This window comes from Lissotriton vulgaris, chromosome 3_1, assembly GCF_964263255.1.
Source record: "Lissotriton vulgaris chromosome 3_1, aLisVul1.2, whole genome shotgun sequence".
Classification (NCBI taxonomy): domain Eukaryota; kingdom Metazoa; phylum Chordata; class Amphibia; order Caudata; family Salamandridae; genus Lissotriton; species Lissotriton vulgaris.
The window spans coordinates 1,313,622,428-1,313,638,580 of record NC_141689.1 but is presented as its reverse complement, the minus strand read 5'-3'; the positions used below and the strand labels follow the sequence as shown (position 1 = coordinate 1,313,638,580).

The 16,153-nt window shown below is 47.4% G+C and overlaps 1 protein-coding gene across 2 annotated transcripts in view; it reads right to left on the bottom strand.

Annotated features, from left to right (window-relative positions):
* Positions 1 to 1,057: 1,057 nt before the first annotated feature.
* The window catches only part of SEPTIN11 (septin 11), a 964,023-nt gene continuing 948,927 nt past the window's right edge, over positions 1,058 to 16,153 (bottom strand). The window contains exon 11 of one of the 2 annotated variants that reach the window (XM_086961789.1): positions 1,058 to 2,350. Coding sequence is in view for 1 of the 2 variants with exons in the window: in XM_086961791.1 (XP_086817917.1) it covers positions 2,335 to 2,350 (16 nt within the window). In the remaining variant the exon portion in view is untranslated. The remainder of the gene's footprint in view (positions 2,351 to 16,153) is intronic. The other variant, XM_086961791.1, reaches the window with a different exon arrangement.

The window sequence follows — 16,153 nt, the reverse complement described above, 5'->3', positions numbered from 1 at the left end:
CATTCTGGATATGCCTTTGGTGCTTGTCTCTCTTTTAGGTCTGCCCCTAGACACATCTCCACAATTGCTTTCTATAAGGTTATGCTTTGAGTGGCACTCACCGCAGCCTACCGATAGGAAGAGCTGGGTTTACTGTGATTGCTTTCTAGTGTTATGTGGTCCTTGTTCAGCTCTAAAATAGCCTCTTTCCACAATAAGAAAGAGGGAATGCTTTTGGTATTATTTTCGGAGGTAGCATCTCTAGACGAAGCGCGCCTCCATGGTTTAGATAATTGCAAGCCTGGGGTGATTTGCTTGACTCGTACTGATAAGATTAATTTCTCGTTGCTGAACTTTGATTCTGCTCATCAGAGTTGCAAACCTTCCACTTCTACCTTGCATAGTTAGCTCTGAGCTGTTATTTCTGCAGCCAATAGTTTGGAGGAATGAGTCAGGTCTGAGGATATTGTTGGCAGGTCCACTTTCCCAGTTGCATGGGTGTGTCTCTGCAGGATATCTGAGATTTGGCTTTATGGAGTTCAATACAATACTGAAAGATGAATCTTTGAGGATGAAGTTGGAGAGTCAGGGCAGAAGTTTGGGCTCAAGTGTCTCATCCACTGCTACAGCGTAGGGAGAGTTTCTAATATTAGACTTTGCCCTCAGTATATCAAGTCTGCACTGGCTTTTTGTGTGGTGGGTGTTGGGAAGGCACATAAGTTGAGTTGGGTGCATCCTAATACTAATGGACTGGAATTATGATGATGCAGTCCCTCAGATACTTGCTGTCACTATTATTACTGTCAATGCATCGTAATTGTCCTTGTACTTACAAAGCTACACTCCCTCCTATTCGTGGCTTACAGTTTTGCCTTCTAGGAGCTTGGGGAGTCAAAAAGGATGAGTGGTGGCATCGTTTCTCGGTTATAGGGAGCATGATCGTGGCGGTAGAGTATACTCTTGCTAGGAACGACTTTGAATTGGGAAGGTAGTGGGGTGCTTGTCTGACACTTGCACACACTTCACATTACCAAAGGAGCGAGTTGAAGAAAATTGATTCAGAATATTGACATTATCTGCAAGTAATTGATTATTACTGTTTATTCGTGCATGCATTTTGCAGTTTAAACGTTGAGATCTCGTGGGTGGGTCTGGGGAGAGGAAGTAAGGGGCATAAGAGCAGGACGAGATATCTTTCTTAGTTTTCTTCGGCTAATAGTCACAGATTCCAACAAACAGTTCCAGCTGACATGAAGCACAATATAGGGATGCGCAAGGAATACGATTGTACATTTGAATTGAAGTAAAGTCGATGAGCGAGTGCTTTCTCAATTATACATGTGCGGGATGTTTGGAACCCCATGCCGCCATATTAATACAAAGTCTCCAAACACATACTGCTGGCCTAAATGGGCAGCCTCCTGGTTTGTTCGTAGATCAGACCTACCCTGTCACCCACAAAAGGCTGATATCTTCAGCGATCCTACTTTACATTTTAAGAATTTAATTCAAATAAATATAGTTAGGAAATCGTAACTAAGTTGAAATAAAGCACGTTAGTGCAACAGGAAATGTAGGTGAGAAGTAAACGTGTCTCCCCACAGCCGCCTTTGGCAGCAGTGGGGTACTGTGGTAAAAATATCCTTGGATTGAAAACACTATTTTGGCACTTGTAAACCTACACACACAACGGTAGATACTGATAAAATGTACTCATTATAAAGATACATTGAATTATTCTGTAAAAGTCATCAATCATTTTCCAAAATAAATACTATAGCATTACAGTTAATAGAACACTGGACACAGACAGGCCTATCATCATCAAAAATGGACAGTGCATACGTTCAACATCTAAGTGCAAATTCATTGTATGCAACACACAGAATACAATAGCAAATCCAGTCCCCTCGGCCATGGAGCATTGCTACAAACAATTTATTTCAATGTAGATCAAATAGAGAGCTAGCCAAGCAAAGATGTAGCAGATAAACGACATCAGGTTGTTAACAGGCCGTTCTGCAAACAGTACTTCATGCCAGGAGAGCATGCAGTGGATGGACACTGCACCTCGCATCTTGGAAGGCAGACAGTTGGGCGCGCTGAAAAACAATACTTTCCCGGTGAAGGTTATTTTCTGTACGGTGCGTATAGGTGTTTGCATTAGTGGAAATCAGTGGCCAGGCAGGCATCGGCCCCAAACGTACACCAAGGTTATTTCTGGTCTACAGAGATAAAGACAATTCTGTTGAAGAGTAGGATGCAGCGCTTGTCGAGAGATGCCACGTTTTGATAAAGCTGTATTTCTGATGTGCAAATATCCTTAGCAAGAGAGGAGAGCTGGCAACAGGACGGTTACATAAAGAAGAAGCTACAGAAAAGAAAAAGAAGGAAAGAAAGACGAAACGGATTCAATAAAGAAAAAAACTTGTAATCAGTGACAAAAATACAGAAGCAATAGATTTTCATGGGTGAAGATGGAGTAGTTAGAGTGACGTGGACAATTGATGTGATTAAAGTTTCTCAGGTAGTTCACACAGGACTCATTCAAGCACTCTGGTATGTCCCTGCTGGGCCGCTTTATGGGATGGTTGGGCTGTCATGACCCATTGCACTGTTCTCGCTGCACCGCTTTGAGAGGGCCCACGCCGTTAGGGCAGCCCACTTGGTTCCCCTGAATAGAAGAAGCACCCTTCTACAAAGTAACAACGGTTTGTATGTATAGGCATTTATATAGCGCACTACTAACCCGGAGGGTCCCAAGGCGCTTCGACCGCTGCGAAACCCTTCCTGGCTTCCCTGAGAGATGGTCCCTTAATGGGTATCTCCAGGGTGAGACCAGGCATCCCCGGCGGTCTGGTGGGGCCATTAGTGAAGATGAGGCAAGCTAATGCCCAGAGTTGCCGAGTGTGATCGCTGATCAGAGTGGGCACCGAGGCGAGAGAATTATCGAGTCCGCTGACCCTGGTCCAGAAACCTGCCGCGCCGGGAATCAAACCCTGGTCCCGGGCCGTCCTCTGCTCTCGGGTCTGCCGCCTCTAACCAGTGAGCCACACTACATAGTGCTGGAACACGCGCATGCTCGTGGACATCAGAGACATCTTACCCGCTCAGACTTCACGCGGGACCAAAAGAGTATGTACGATGAAGGGAGTAGCATGACTTCCATTTAGCACTGCAGCGGCTAGCTTTCCAATATTAAGCGCTGTAGGGTCAGCCTGGCAACTCCAGCCCCTACTGCTGCGAGTAGGGTGTGTGTGTATGTGGGGGAGTGCATTGTGGGAATCGGTACAGGCAACACACTGGTGACAATGCTTGCATTGAAATAGGACATGCATGACATATTAATCTCGGGGCTGTACATGCAAGTTCTGGATTGATTGTCAGTGGTGCTATACTAACCAGGACAATCTGCATACTAGCATCGCCATGCTGCTTTACATTCTGCAATGTCGGTTTTGCCATCACCTTGATGCTTTACATACCAGACCAATGTGGTTACTAGCCGGCAAGGCAGTGGTGCTTAACATACCCCCACAATGTAGTTTGTGGCCTGGCAGAGATATTGCATCTAGCAGTAATGTAGATATTTGCAGGGCAATGGTCAGTTTTCATACTGAATAGACCCAAGCCTCATCGCAGGGTCAGGACCATGCCTTATAATAAGTAAAATGTACAACTCCTAGCACCCTGGATAGTGAGGCTTTCAATGCAGACTCAAGCAACAAAGTAACCTGAAGAGACCCTAACCAGGTTGGAAATATCACCGGTCTAGTGGAATTACAATACACGCCTAGAATAGAAGGAAGCCCTGAAGAGTCAAAGCGACCTATGCTTTGACGAAACACGTGTCGGCTGGCGCGGTGTAGCTCGAGCATTAAAAAGAGAAATTCTCAACAAGAAGAAGTGGACAATAATCTTATTGTTTTGGCCTAACATACTATTGTATTAACTACATGTTTGATCTAACTGTGTGCGCATAGGAATTGTTCTCAAATGCAGATGTTGTGTGAGCAACATCCTTAAAGGGGTTGGGAGGGTCACCCCTTTCCTGTGGCTCCACTACCCAAAATTATCGAGCCTTACAGGCAGTAATCAGAAACATAGCGGAGCGCAACCAGTCCCTGAGAACAAGAACCCTGCCCTTTGTGTGTACTAGGCTTTCAATACAAGTTGACCCTGGTACAGTACACATTGATGGCCATTACAGACTGAAACAGAATTGTACACTGGTATTTTCTCTGCAAAGGTTTAGGATATGGCGATTCGCTCCGACATTGACAGCAGATCTCGTGGCTCAAATACCTGCCAGATTTTTGTACCAGCCATTTCTTTTCAAATTGGGAAATACATCCTCCGACAGAACTGATCTCAATTTTCATTATTTACTTTTCTAATTTAATGTACATCATATGTCCTTTCAGTCAAATTCTTAAAATTGTACTTTACAATGTTCCAAAAAGGGCCTTGCTTTGAACATTTTTGGGTGGTTAGGAACCCCACCTAAATTGCCCTGTTTCAGGGTGAGTTCGCTCACTACGCTTGCTTCTGCAGTGCAATGTGGGTGATTTAAACTTTTTGCCAGGCCCAAATGAATGTCGTGCCAGAGGCCTCACCGTGAAGTAACGTTACTAAATGGATCACTAGAAAACTGTGTGCATCACACAGTCAATTATAGCCCAGATGATACTGGCACGTTTGAGTTTTGTTTGGTAGGCCAGCAGTTATATAAAGAAAAGTGAAAAGTCTACAGCACTGATTTGCGAAGTACAGTTATGAGTCAGCAATTAAGCCAATCACTCGGACCTAAATATTTTAGAAACACTATGGGGCATATTTATCTTAAAGTTGCATTGCTTTTGCACCACACAGCGGGGCGAAAAATTGCTGCAATCCTTAAATTTGATTTATCAAGCTACGCAAGGCTACCTTGCGTGGCTTGATGAATCCAGGATAATGCAACATAAATGGCTATGTTGTATTACTCTGCCCTGGGACGTTTTTGTTCTCAACGCGTCCATCCATACATTCTGAAGCATTCCCAGATTTACCAATACTGGTAGACCTGGGAATGTGTCAAAATGCTACGCCTTCCCAGGGGAGGCGTAACAAAAAATCTCTTTATTTCTACTGGTTTTTTCCTCTTTCTGTGAGTGCTGCATTCTACAATAACAGAGGAAATTGTTTCTCGGAATTGTTTTACTGTGTGAAGGTGCTCCATCTGGCACAAAAACAATCCTGCTTACAACGCAGGCACCCTTGCACCATCATTGAGTGGAGTGTCATTAAGTGGTGTGTTGGAGAGGCAAAAGGAGGACAGTGTCGTACAAGTAGTGCCATAGAGTGCAGTGGTGTAGAATTGATATGCATAGAGTGAAATGATGTACAGTGGAGCGACGCAGAGTAGAGTGGTGTAAAACTGAGTGGTGTAGAGTGTAGTGCCGTAAAGTGGAGTAACGTTGAGAGGAATGGCTTAGAGTGAAGTGGCGTGGAGTGAAATATTATAAAAAGAAGTGGCGGAGAGTGCAAGTCATAGAGTATAGTGGAGTAAAGTAGCATGGAGTGGTGTAGAGGGAGTTGTGGAGAGTGTTACAGAGTGACATAGGGCAGAGTGGAGTGATGTGTCATAGAATAGCGTGTAGTATAGTGTCTCAGAGTGAAGGGGCATGTCGTAGAGTGGAGTGGAGTTTCGTAGAGTGGAATGGCTTGGAGTGGGGTATTGTAGGGTGAAGTGGTGTGAGAATGCCACCTTTAGAAATTTTCAGTTTTCCTGCCTTAGTCCTTTTGTTTCTGTAGCCTGGCTCTGGGTCCCATGACTGGGTGTGGCTGACAGTTGGTGTTAGACGTGGCATCTTTGGCGTGGTTTCCCCCTATCTCTTTGCCTCTACCTCCTGTATTTTTGATGCTGTGCTGGATTTCGTTTTTGCTGGTTTAGATGCTTTGGACACTCTGCCACTGCTGATCAGTGCCAGAGTGTAAGTGCCCCTATGTAAATTGCTATTCTGATTGGATATACATGTTTGGCATATTTGTGTCACCATGAAGTCCCTAGTAAAGTGCACTGGGTGTGCCAGGGCTGGTGATGACAAATGCTACTAGTGGGCCTGCAGCGCAGATTGTGCCACCCACAGGAGTAGCTCTAAAATGGTGTCTCAGGCCTGCCACGGCAGTGCCTATGGGCAGTTTAGAAACTGCCATGTCCTCCTGGTCAGTGTCCCCACTGACCAGGCCCAAGCCTTCCCTTTTCGTGCACATCAGTCACCCCTATGGAAGGCCCAAGGTACCCCCCTGTGCATGGTGCAGTGTATGTGAAAGGTAGAGCATGTACTAGTGCAGGTGAAATGCTCTGGTAGTGAATTACAGCCATTTTCGTTTTTCACTATTGTAAGGCTATCTTACTCCTTTGGTTAACATGGGGGAAGCTGGCTACAGTGGCTTCCAGCATTTCTTCCCATAGGAACAAGATAGGACATAAGTATGTAGTATCCCTGAACTCAGAATTTACTAACACATCTTTTCGGAAAGGCTGTTTTTAAATCCTGTGTTTGGGAACAGCACTTTTAGAAAGTTGTTGTTCTCTTGTCTGACCCTTCTGTGTGCCTTGGCCTGTTTGTGTATTGACTGTCTAGTTTGTGAGTGACAGGGGCTGGGGATTCCCCAGGAGGCTGGCTGAGTCAGCCCTAGGCTGAATGACTGCAGTTGCAACCTGAGTGGTGGGAGGAGTTAGCACCTGGGCCTGAATAGAGCTGTGCCTGCTTGCCACAATGCTGGCTCCACCTCCTGCTGGGCAGATGACGACCCTGCCCCTCACTCTGAAAGGAAAGAAGAATCCAGCAAAACAAAGTACCCAGAATCCACCCAGAACTGGTTCAGACCGGGCTCAGGGCCCACATGCACTAAGAGAACAAATACTTTAGGGGTATAAGTACAGGACCCCTGACAACAGAAAATTAGATCATCCTGGAATCAAGAAGGAACCTCTGCCAAGGAGAAAGCTGAATCTGAAGAAGGAAGACTGTCCTGCTGTTGCTCTGCTGGACTGACCTGTTGCTTTGCTGCCAATGAGAGGGGAAGGACTTTGCTGTGTGCTGTGTCCCCTGTCTTGAAGGAATCTCCAAGGGCCTGAGAAGAGCTGGCTCCCTGTTCTGAAGTCCCAGGAACAAAAGGACTTCACCCCAACTTCCCTGAACTCTTTGAGAGATTTCTGTCCTTCCTAGAGTGCTTGATCCAGTTGTGGGGCCTCTGGAATTTGTACCTGTGCTGGGAAGCTTGAAACTAAGCTTGAGAGACGTTTGCAATTTAAAAGTGTCGCATCGCTCGCTTGCGGAGCGCATCCCCGACAGTGCGGGAAGTTTCCCGCTGCTACGAAGATCGAGATCGTCGCAGCGCCTGACGCCGCTGCCAGAGCCGTCGTATCCTTCGTTTGCGGGACGCACCCGATCGGTGCGGGAAGCCGAACATCGCTGCGAGTGCCGTCGCAGAGCCTGTCGTTGCTGGGTGAGATCGCCACATCGCTTGCTTGCGGACCGCATCACGTCGCTGCGAGTATCGTCGCAGAAACATCGCATCGAGGAGCTGCGAGAGAGAGGATCCCCGCTGGACCGCGCATCGTCGCCCCGGAGATCGTCGCAGCCCCTACGAGATTGTCGCATCGTGCCTTTGCAAGAACAAACTTCCTACGGAACCTACGCACCGCAATCCATACAAGTGGCCTTCCTCCCCATACAGACCGGATTCACCGCAACACGCCCGCTGCTGCAGCGGGACTGTCGTATCGCCTCCCCAGGGTCTCAGGAGCAACGCATCGCATGTTTTCCACCGCACCAGCTTCTGCTTGTGGAACTTTGTCGCAACTAAAAGGTACTGTGAGTAAACGTGTCGCAACTGTGAACTTTTCACGCATCTGTGGATTATTTTATCGCAACTTAAAGAACTTTGATTACAACCTTAAGAACTCTTTTGAAACCATATTCTTGAACTGTGTATGTTGGATTTTTGTCGTTTTGGTCTTGTGTAGTTTAGAATAAATACCTTTATTTTCCTAAACTGTTGTGGAATCAGTTTGTTGTGTTTTCACTGTGTTACTGTGAGTGTTGGTACAAATACTTTACGCATTGCCTCTGGTTAGCCTAGACTGCTCGTGCCAAGCTCCCTAGCGGGTGAGCAGGGGTTATCTCAGAGGGTTATCTCCTTGCCCTGTCTAGAAGCAAGGGTCCCTATTTGGACAGTGGTACCTACTCTGCCAACTAGAGACCCCCAGTTGTAACATTGGTGGTCAGATTGGTGGGATTTGAACTTGTATTTGTACTTGACCCACAGTAATTGGTGTACATCACTAGTGAGTGCAGACCACTACGCCACCGCATACTACTGGTTTTTGATTTTTTGACTATTTTTGAGTAACTCTTCAGAGCATCATGTCTGCGAAAGGAAAGGCACTCAGTGAAGGGGCAGAAGTAGAATTGGAGTTTGCCATTGGAGATTTGTATTCATACAGAGTTGAGCATCTTAGGAAATTCTGCCTTGAGTTTGAGTGCCCCATAAAGAGCGCCTACAGAAAGGAGGAGCTGCAGAGAATCTTGAAGGCCCATTGGGAGGCACAAGATGGAAATGATGTGAATCGAGAAAATGGTTTTCAAGTCACAGATCTGCCAGTGGGCAGAGTAGGCTCAGGAGCTGGCAGTAACCATTCCAGCAGGGGCCTCACCCCAGAAGAGTTACAAGAGAATCAGAGAGTAAGAGAATATGAGTTGGAAGTTCTGAAAATGAAAATGAAGCAATGGGAAATGGATGAAGAGAGAGAAAAGGCGGCGGAGGAGAGCATAAGTGCCCGCCCCTTGGAAGAAAAGAAATTGCTTTTGGCTCATGAGTTGAGCATGAGAGAACTGGATCTTAAAGCCAAGGAGGTGGATGCCAGTTCAAATGGTGGCAGCGCGCAGCCAGTGCCTGGGGGTAAAGTATATATTCCCAAAGACCTGGTGCAGAATTACCATAGGAGTGAGGATATTTATGCCTGGTTCACTTCGTATGAGATTGCATTGAGGATAAATGGTGTGCCTGAACGGAAAACAACCGTTACAACGCCACTATTACAACGGACTACTTTTACAACGCAACCACTACAACGCAGGATCCTTTACAACGAATGCCTTTACAACGCATTATATTACATCGCAGATGCAATTACAACGCATGCCATTACAATGTAAGTATAGGTAAGTTTATCTTTTTTTTAAACATTTATTTAATTTTAAAAAAATTACATTTATTTAATTAAGTTAATAAATATTAAAAATAAATTAAATACATTAATTTAAGTAATTTTAAAAAGTAAGTATGAGTATAGGAGTATATGTTTTGGGGTATTGAGGTGTATGTTTTGGGGTGATTGGGTATTTTAAGTGTTCAGATATAGTTTTGGGTTATGTGGTACAGGGGTAGTTTAAGGGTTTAGGGATAGGTATGGGTTTTGGGGTACAGGGGTATTTTTAGGGTTCAGGGCTAGGTTTGGGTTATGGGGTACAGGGGTATTTTTAGGGTTCAGGGCTAGGTTTGGGTTATGGGGTACAGGGGTATTTTTAGGGTTTAGGGATAGGTATGAGTTTTGAGGTATAAAGGTATTTTTAGGGTTCAGGGCTAGGTTTGGGTTATGGGGTACAGGGGTATTTTTAGGGTTCAGGGCTAGGTTTGGGTTATGGGGTACAGGGGTATTTTTAGGGTTCAGGGCTAGGTTTGGGTTATGGGGTACAGGGGTATTTTTAGGGTTCAGGGCTAGGTTTGGGTTATGGGGTACAGGGGTATTTTTAGGGTTCAGGGCTAGGTTTGGGTTTTGGGGTACAGGGGTATTTTTAGGGTTCAGGGCTAGGTTTGGGTTATGGGGTACAGGGGTATTTTTAAAATATATATATATATATATATATTTACAAATTCATTAAAAAAATAATTTAATAAATAAAATTCTTGAAATATTTATTAATTACATTTAAAAAAAAAATTATCAGCCTGATTCATGAAAACCGAATTCTACGAATTATAAATTGCGATTGACAGCGAATCGCAATTTAGAATTCGCAGAACGGCATTCATCAAAATCTACGATAAAATAAAGCGATTCGCAAGCGGCCGCAAAATGCGATAGCGATTTTTCAAAATCGCAGAAAAATCGCAATTTCCGTCCAAATCCGTGTAGGAATTGCGATCTCGCAATTTGTGAGATCGCTAAATGCGATCTCGCAAATAGCGAGATCGCAAAAATGGGAAGTCGCATTTCCAGCACAGTGATTACATCACCACCAGGAAGCAGGCAGATCCCACCCCCATTCAGAACAGTGAGGCAGAGATCGAAGCTTCATCACACAGAGCACCTTCCAGAACACCTCCAGACTTAGAAAACTTTCACTTTTGAGACTGCAGCAATGGCAGAGGATGCAGCACCAGGGCCCAGTGACACCGGGCGCAAGCGCAAGCTGAAATTTTCCGAGCAAGAGTTGGAGCACCTAATAGATGGAGTGTGTGAAAACCTCACAAAACTATTTGGAAAGGACTCCAGGAGGGTGCCAGAGGCGGAGAAACGCCGACTGTGGCTGGGGATCGGCGCCAGAGTCAACGATGTGGGCGTGACACACAGGTCGATAGACGACCTGAAAAAGAGGTGGTACGACCTCCGAGGTAGTGCCAAGGAGAGGGTGGCAGAGAGGCTGGGCGAGAGCCAGGCTACTGGAGGTGGAGATCCAACAGTCCCTCCCAACACCCCCATGGAGGACCGTGTGGAGGACACACTTCAGCGAGAGGCGTGTAGAGGGATCATCCCTCTGGACTCATCCCGACCCTCCCAAGACAGCCAAGGTAAATGGCATGCGACTGTGACCCTGTCCCCTAACAATGGCCATGACCCTATAGCCTCCCATAATCAACCCCAGTCATGCAACCCATGCACATTAGGATATGCCCAAAAGCATTGTGGGACATGTAGTCTGCGCACAATGTACAAAAAGACCAATGCAGCCAGACATGTCCTAAAGTACACAATGCCACAGCCAGTCAGGGAATGTCAGCCAGCATGTATGTACCAACTGCACATGTGAAAGATACATGCAATTAATCAACATCCACTTTCCCTCACAGGTGGCGCTGACAACAACAGCAGCGACAGCGATAGGCTGCTGATAGACGAGGCTCCAGAGGATGCAGAGGAGGTGCTAACAGCCACACATCCAGCTCCATCAGGCGCTGCTCCATTGCCTGCTGCTAGACCACCACCATCAGCGCCAGCTCCATCAGGCTCTGCTCCAATCCCTGCTGCTAGACCACCACCATCAGCGCCAGCCCCATCAGGCGCTGCGCCGTTGGCAACCGCAACACCACCACCAGCGGCACCCTCAACATCTGGTGCTGCTAGAGCGGCGACAGTGCGCACACCCACTGTGGCCAGCCAGCATAGCAGGCATGGCAGGGAGCGCCAGCACAGCACAGCACGCAGCGGCAGGAGGGGGATGGCTGTGCGTGTGCCAGGGCTCAGCATAGAGCGCCGGATGCTGCGCATCCATCAATTGCAGGCACGAAGCCAAGGGGCAATCCAACTCCAGCTCCACAACATTGGCAGAAATGTAGCAAATGTGTCGGATAGGATAGAGCGGATGACAACTGACATGGAGGCTAACACTGCGGCCATCATCTCGCAGCGCAACATCGCCCGCCGCCGCCACCGCCAACTACTTACGCGCCTATCTGCCTACACGCGCTCAAACTACGTAATTGGTAATGCCACCTCCCAGCAGTCACGTCGGTCCCTGGCTATGCAGCAGCAGATGGTGCAATGCTGCGAGGATGTGGCGCATGTACTGGAGCAGGTCACCAGTGCCGTACTGGCACTACATCCAACCACCAGCCAATGGTGGTGGGGACGACACTAGTGAGGGGACCTCCAGTGTCAGCAGCCTGTCTGCCTCACAGTCGGGGGCCTACGCCGCAGCAGCAGGCCCACAGCGGGTTCACGTGCCATCCCTGAGGATGAGCCTGAGAGGCGATTGGGTGCAGCGCGCCGGAGGCGCACTTGACTTTACTGTCCATTGGCAGGGACATGCTGATGATAGAAGCATGTCCTGTGTATGATTTAGAGCAGTATGGCGCAATACTACTCACATGTGAATAATTGCAAAATGTCATTATTAATGTGCCTTCAACAATAATATTTATTCTAGCATCGTACATCGGCCACCTGTCACTATTTCCATTGGCATGCATTTGTGAATTGTTGGGTGAGGGGAGTGGGTGCACTAGAAACTGTTCATTGTGATGTCGTTGCGGCGTCTGTGTCCTTCAGCTGGATTCTCCCCGCATGCATGACGTACATGTGCAGGTGGCCGGTCGTCCCCTTCTGACTCACTGTCAGAGATCTCTACAGGTATCCGGCGCTTGGTAGCAATGTTGTGTAGTATAGCACACACAGCCACAATGCAGCAGCACACATCAGGACTGTAGTACATGGCCCCACCAGTCTTGTGCAGTATGCGGAATCTGCTCTTCAGTAGCCCAAATGACCTCTCCTTGTGCGTATGTGTGCTACATTGTAACGCCGTTGCTGTGGTGTCGCAGGGTTGAGGTATGGGGTGAGGAGGTATTCACGGAGGGCGTAGCCACTGTCACCTGAATGAGAGGAGCAGAGGGTCAGTGCCTGTGCAGCGCAGCTACTTCATCACAGTGTTACATTGTGGGCCAAGTGTACTTACCAAGTAGGTGTCCTTCACCAAAGTCTCCCCTGGCCAGTCGTGTGTGGAGGCCGCAGTGCTGGAATATGAAGGAGTCATGTGTGCTCCCCGGGTACTGTGCCACTATGTCCGTGATGTATGTCTTAGCATTGCACACCACCTGGATGTTGAGGGAGTGGTAGGGCTTGTTGTTGCGGTACATGTACTCCGTTTCAGCTGGTGGGCAGATGTGGATGTGGGTACGATCAATGCATCCTATCACATGTGGGAATTGCGCAACATTGTAGAATTGATGCTTGGTCTCATCCAACTCCTGTTGGCTGGTGGGAAATTTTATGTGGTGGTGTAGCTGGGTCAGCATTGCATCTAGGAAACTCCTTAGGCAGCGGGACATGGTGGGCTGGGATATCCCACCAGCAGCGGCAACTATCCCATGGAAGCTCCCGGAGGCCAGAAGGTGCAGGCTGCACAATACCTGGACATGTGTGGGCACAGGATTGGTCCGCCTTGTTGGGTGCTGCATGAGGGGGTCAAGGTCCTGAATTAGCTGGATGATCATTGGCCCATTCAGGTGGTACTTTGCGTATATTTGCTCTCTGGTTTGGCCCAGCAGGGTGACCCGCTGGCGGAATATCCTCTCCTGGATCCTACGTCTCATCCGTGCTGCTCGCTGTAGCCTTCGCCGCCTGACCACCATGTAGAGTCCTGGCATTGTGAGACTCCTAATGCTGCTGCTGCATCTCCTTAAGTGTGTTTGGTCAGGCCAGCACCTGTTACTGATTGGGAAACGGTTTTTCTAATCTTTTTTTCCTTGGCTTTGATGGTTACCACCTGCTTTGGGTTGTCCTTAAATTGCGCCTCGCAAAAAGCGATTTACGTGTTTTTCGCAAATTGAGATTTTTCTTGAATAGCGATTGCGATTGTATTGCGATTTCGCTATTTTATTCGCAGAATCCATGGTTTCTCGCAATTTCCAATTCGCTATTGGGCTACTGCCGGGATTCTGCGAATAATTTTGTGATTTCGCTATTCTGTGTTTGCAAATTCGCTTTTTTCATCGAGAATACCGTTTTTGACAATTGCGCTCGCAATAGCTTTTTCGCAGCTATTGCGATCGCAATTTAGCTTCATGAATCTGGCAGTATATACTTACCTATACTTACGTTGTAATGGCATGCCTTGTAATAGCATCTGCTATGTAATGTCATGCGTTGTAAAGGCATTCGTTGTAAAGGATCCTGCGTTGTAAAAATTGCGTTGTAATGGTATGCGTTGTTAAAGTATGCGTTGTAACGTCATACATCTGCCTGAACAGCATTGGGGGGCGGGCCTGTGGAAACATTTTGAGGCTTCTGGGAGGAGTGCTCTAGAGCCCTTAGAGATGGCAGGTGCCATAACCTACCCCAATATGAAGGAGGCCTTATGTCTCAGGTATGGCCTTACTCCAGAGCAGTATAGACTGCAGTTTAGAAACTCCAAGAAGAGAGAGTCTGAGACTTGGATGGAATGTGTGAATCAGTACTCACGTGCACTGGAAGGTTGGATGAAGGGCAGTAAAGTAACTGATTTTAAGGGGTTGTTGCATTTACTCAGTTGCGAGCACTTGAGTAGTCTTTGTGTTCCAGAGCTGTGCCAGCATCTTTTAGACAGCAAGCTGACAGACTCCATTGAGCTTGCTAAGGAGGCGGACCGCTGGACCAGTACCAGGGTCCACAGAGGAATTGTGGGTACCACAGCCAAAGGTGGGCAGGGTCCCCAGCAGAAGAGTGAGGGGGACAAGGGTAACCAAAAGGAGTTCTCAGAAGGCCCCCAAAATAGTTCCAAGGGAAAGGAATCCCAACCCCCCCAAAAATAGACAGCCATGGCCCCCTAAGGGAGGCGGGACAATAGAGAAAGAAGAGATAACCAAGGTCCCCCTACCTGCTATCACTGTAATGAGGTGGGCCACATTGCTCCCAAATGTCCCAAGAAGAAGCTTGCACCCCCTGGTGCTCCCGCCCCAGCGTTAGCTAGTGTAGCTTTGGGTGGGGATTTGGTTTCTAGTGACTGGGGGTAGCTAGCAGTTATGACCCTTGACTCGCTAGGAGACCGAGAGATGGTCCTGGAAACCTTACTGCCCTCTAACACTAAGAAATATGGGCAGAAGGTGACCATCAATGGGAGAGAGGTTGAGGCTCTGAGAGACACAGGAGCCAGCGTGACATCCGTGAGGTGTCAGTGGGTGTCTGAAGAGCAAATCATCCCTGATGTACTCCGCCCTGTAGTGGCAGCTGACAGCTCAGTGCGCCTCTGCAAGCTGGCGCAGGTTCCCTTTGAATGGGGAGGAGTCTCTGGTCTTTTGGAAGTAGTTGTCAGTGATGCCTTGCCTGTAGACTGTCTGTTAGGTAACGACCTGGAGAGTTCTCCATGGGAGGATGTAGAACACAGAACTCATTTGGAGATGTTGGGTCTGCCTGCGTGGATCTATGTGACCACGCGTGCTATGGCAGCCAGTAAGGGTGACTCAGCAGAACTGGAGCCTGAAACAGTGGCCCAGAGACCTGCCAGGAGAGGAAGAGGCAAGGGAGGCGGGAAACCCGCTCCAGCAGTTCCCACGGTCCAGGAAGGAGCAGAACCTGAGGGGGATGCCCTGGAACCTACAGAGGAACAGGTGGCAGAACTGGGAGACATAGCTGAGCTAACCCATTGGCAGCAGGAAGGTGGTCCCTCCAGGGAGGAGTTCTACCAGGCGCAGAAGGAATGCCCTTCCCTCGATGGTCTGCGGCAACAGGCTGTAGATCAGGCAGCAGGTGACCACTTTATCTTCTGGGAAGATGACCTACTATATAGCGAGCCTAATTTTGCTGAGCCCGGTGCAGCCCGTGTGCTGGTGGTACCCGAGCGCTTCAGAAGCTTCCTTTTATTTATTTTTAACTCTGTTTTTATTATACTTTTCATCACACACATTATACATTAGGCAGTTTGTTTCCTCCACAAACATAATTCATTATGATATTACAGAACAGCACATTTTCAAAAAAAGGAGGGAAAATTATAGCCACAACATTGTACTTTGATTATTCAGCCATCCCCCTATGTTAAGACAAAAAGTAACAAATTTGAACAGAATCATAATCATAATCACATTACCCTATCCCATCCCTCCATCTAGCTAAAGGTTCCCATATTCGTACACCCCGAGCTCTCCCTACCCTTCCCTTCCTAGCATATATAGGTTTTTCCAAATTATATGCAGCTATTAAATTTGCCAACCAAATTTGCATATGCGGGGCGTCTTATCAAGCCAAGCCCTTGCTAAAGTTAATCTAAAGACTGCCATTACCAAAAACATAAAATCAGACTGAACAATGTTATTTCCCTCTGATCCAATTCCCAACAAGATCCAAGTGGGGGTTAAAATTATCTGTATCCCTAATGACCTTTCCAGGAAGCCCTCAATATCTTTAATTAAAGTGTGTAGTTGTGGA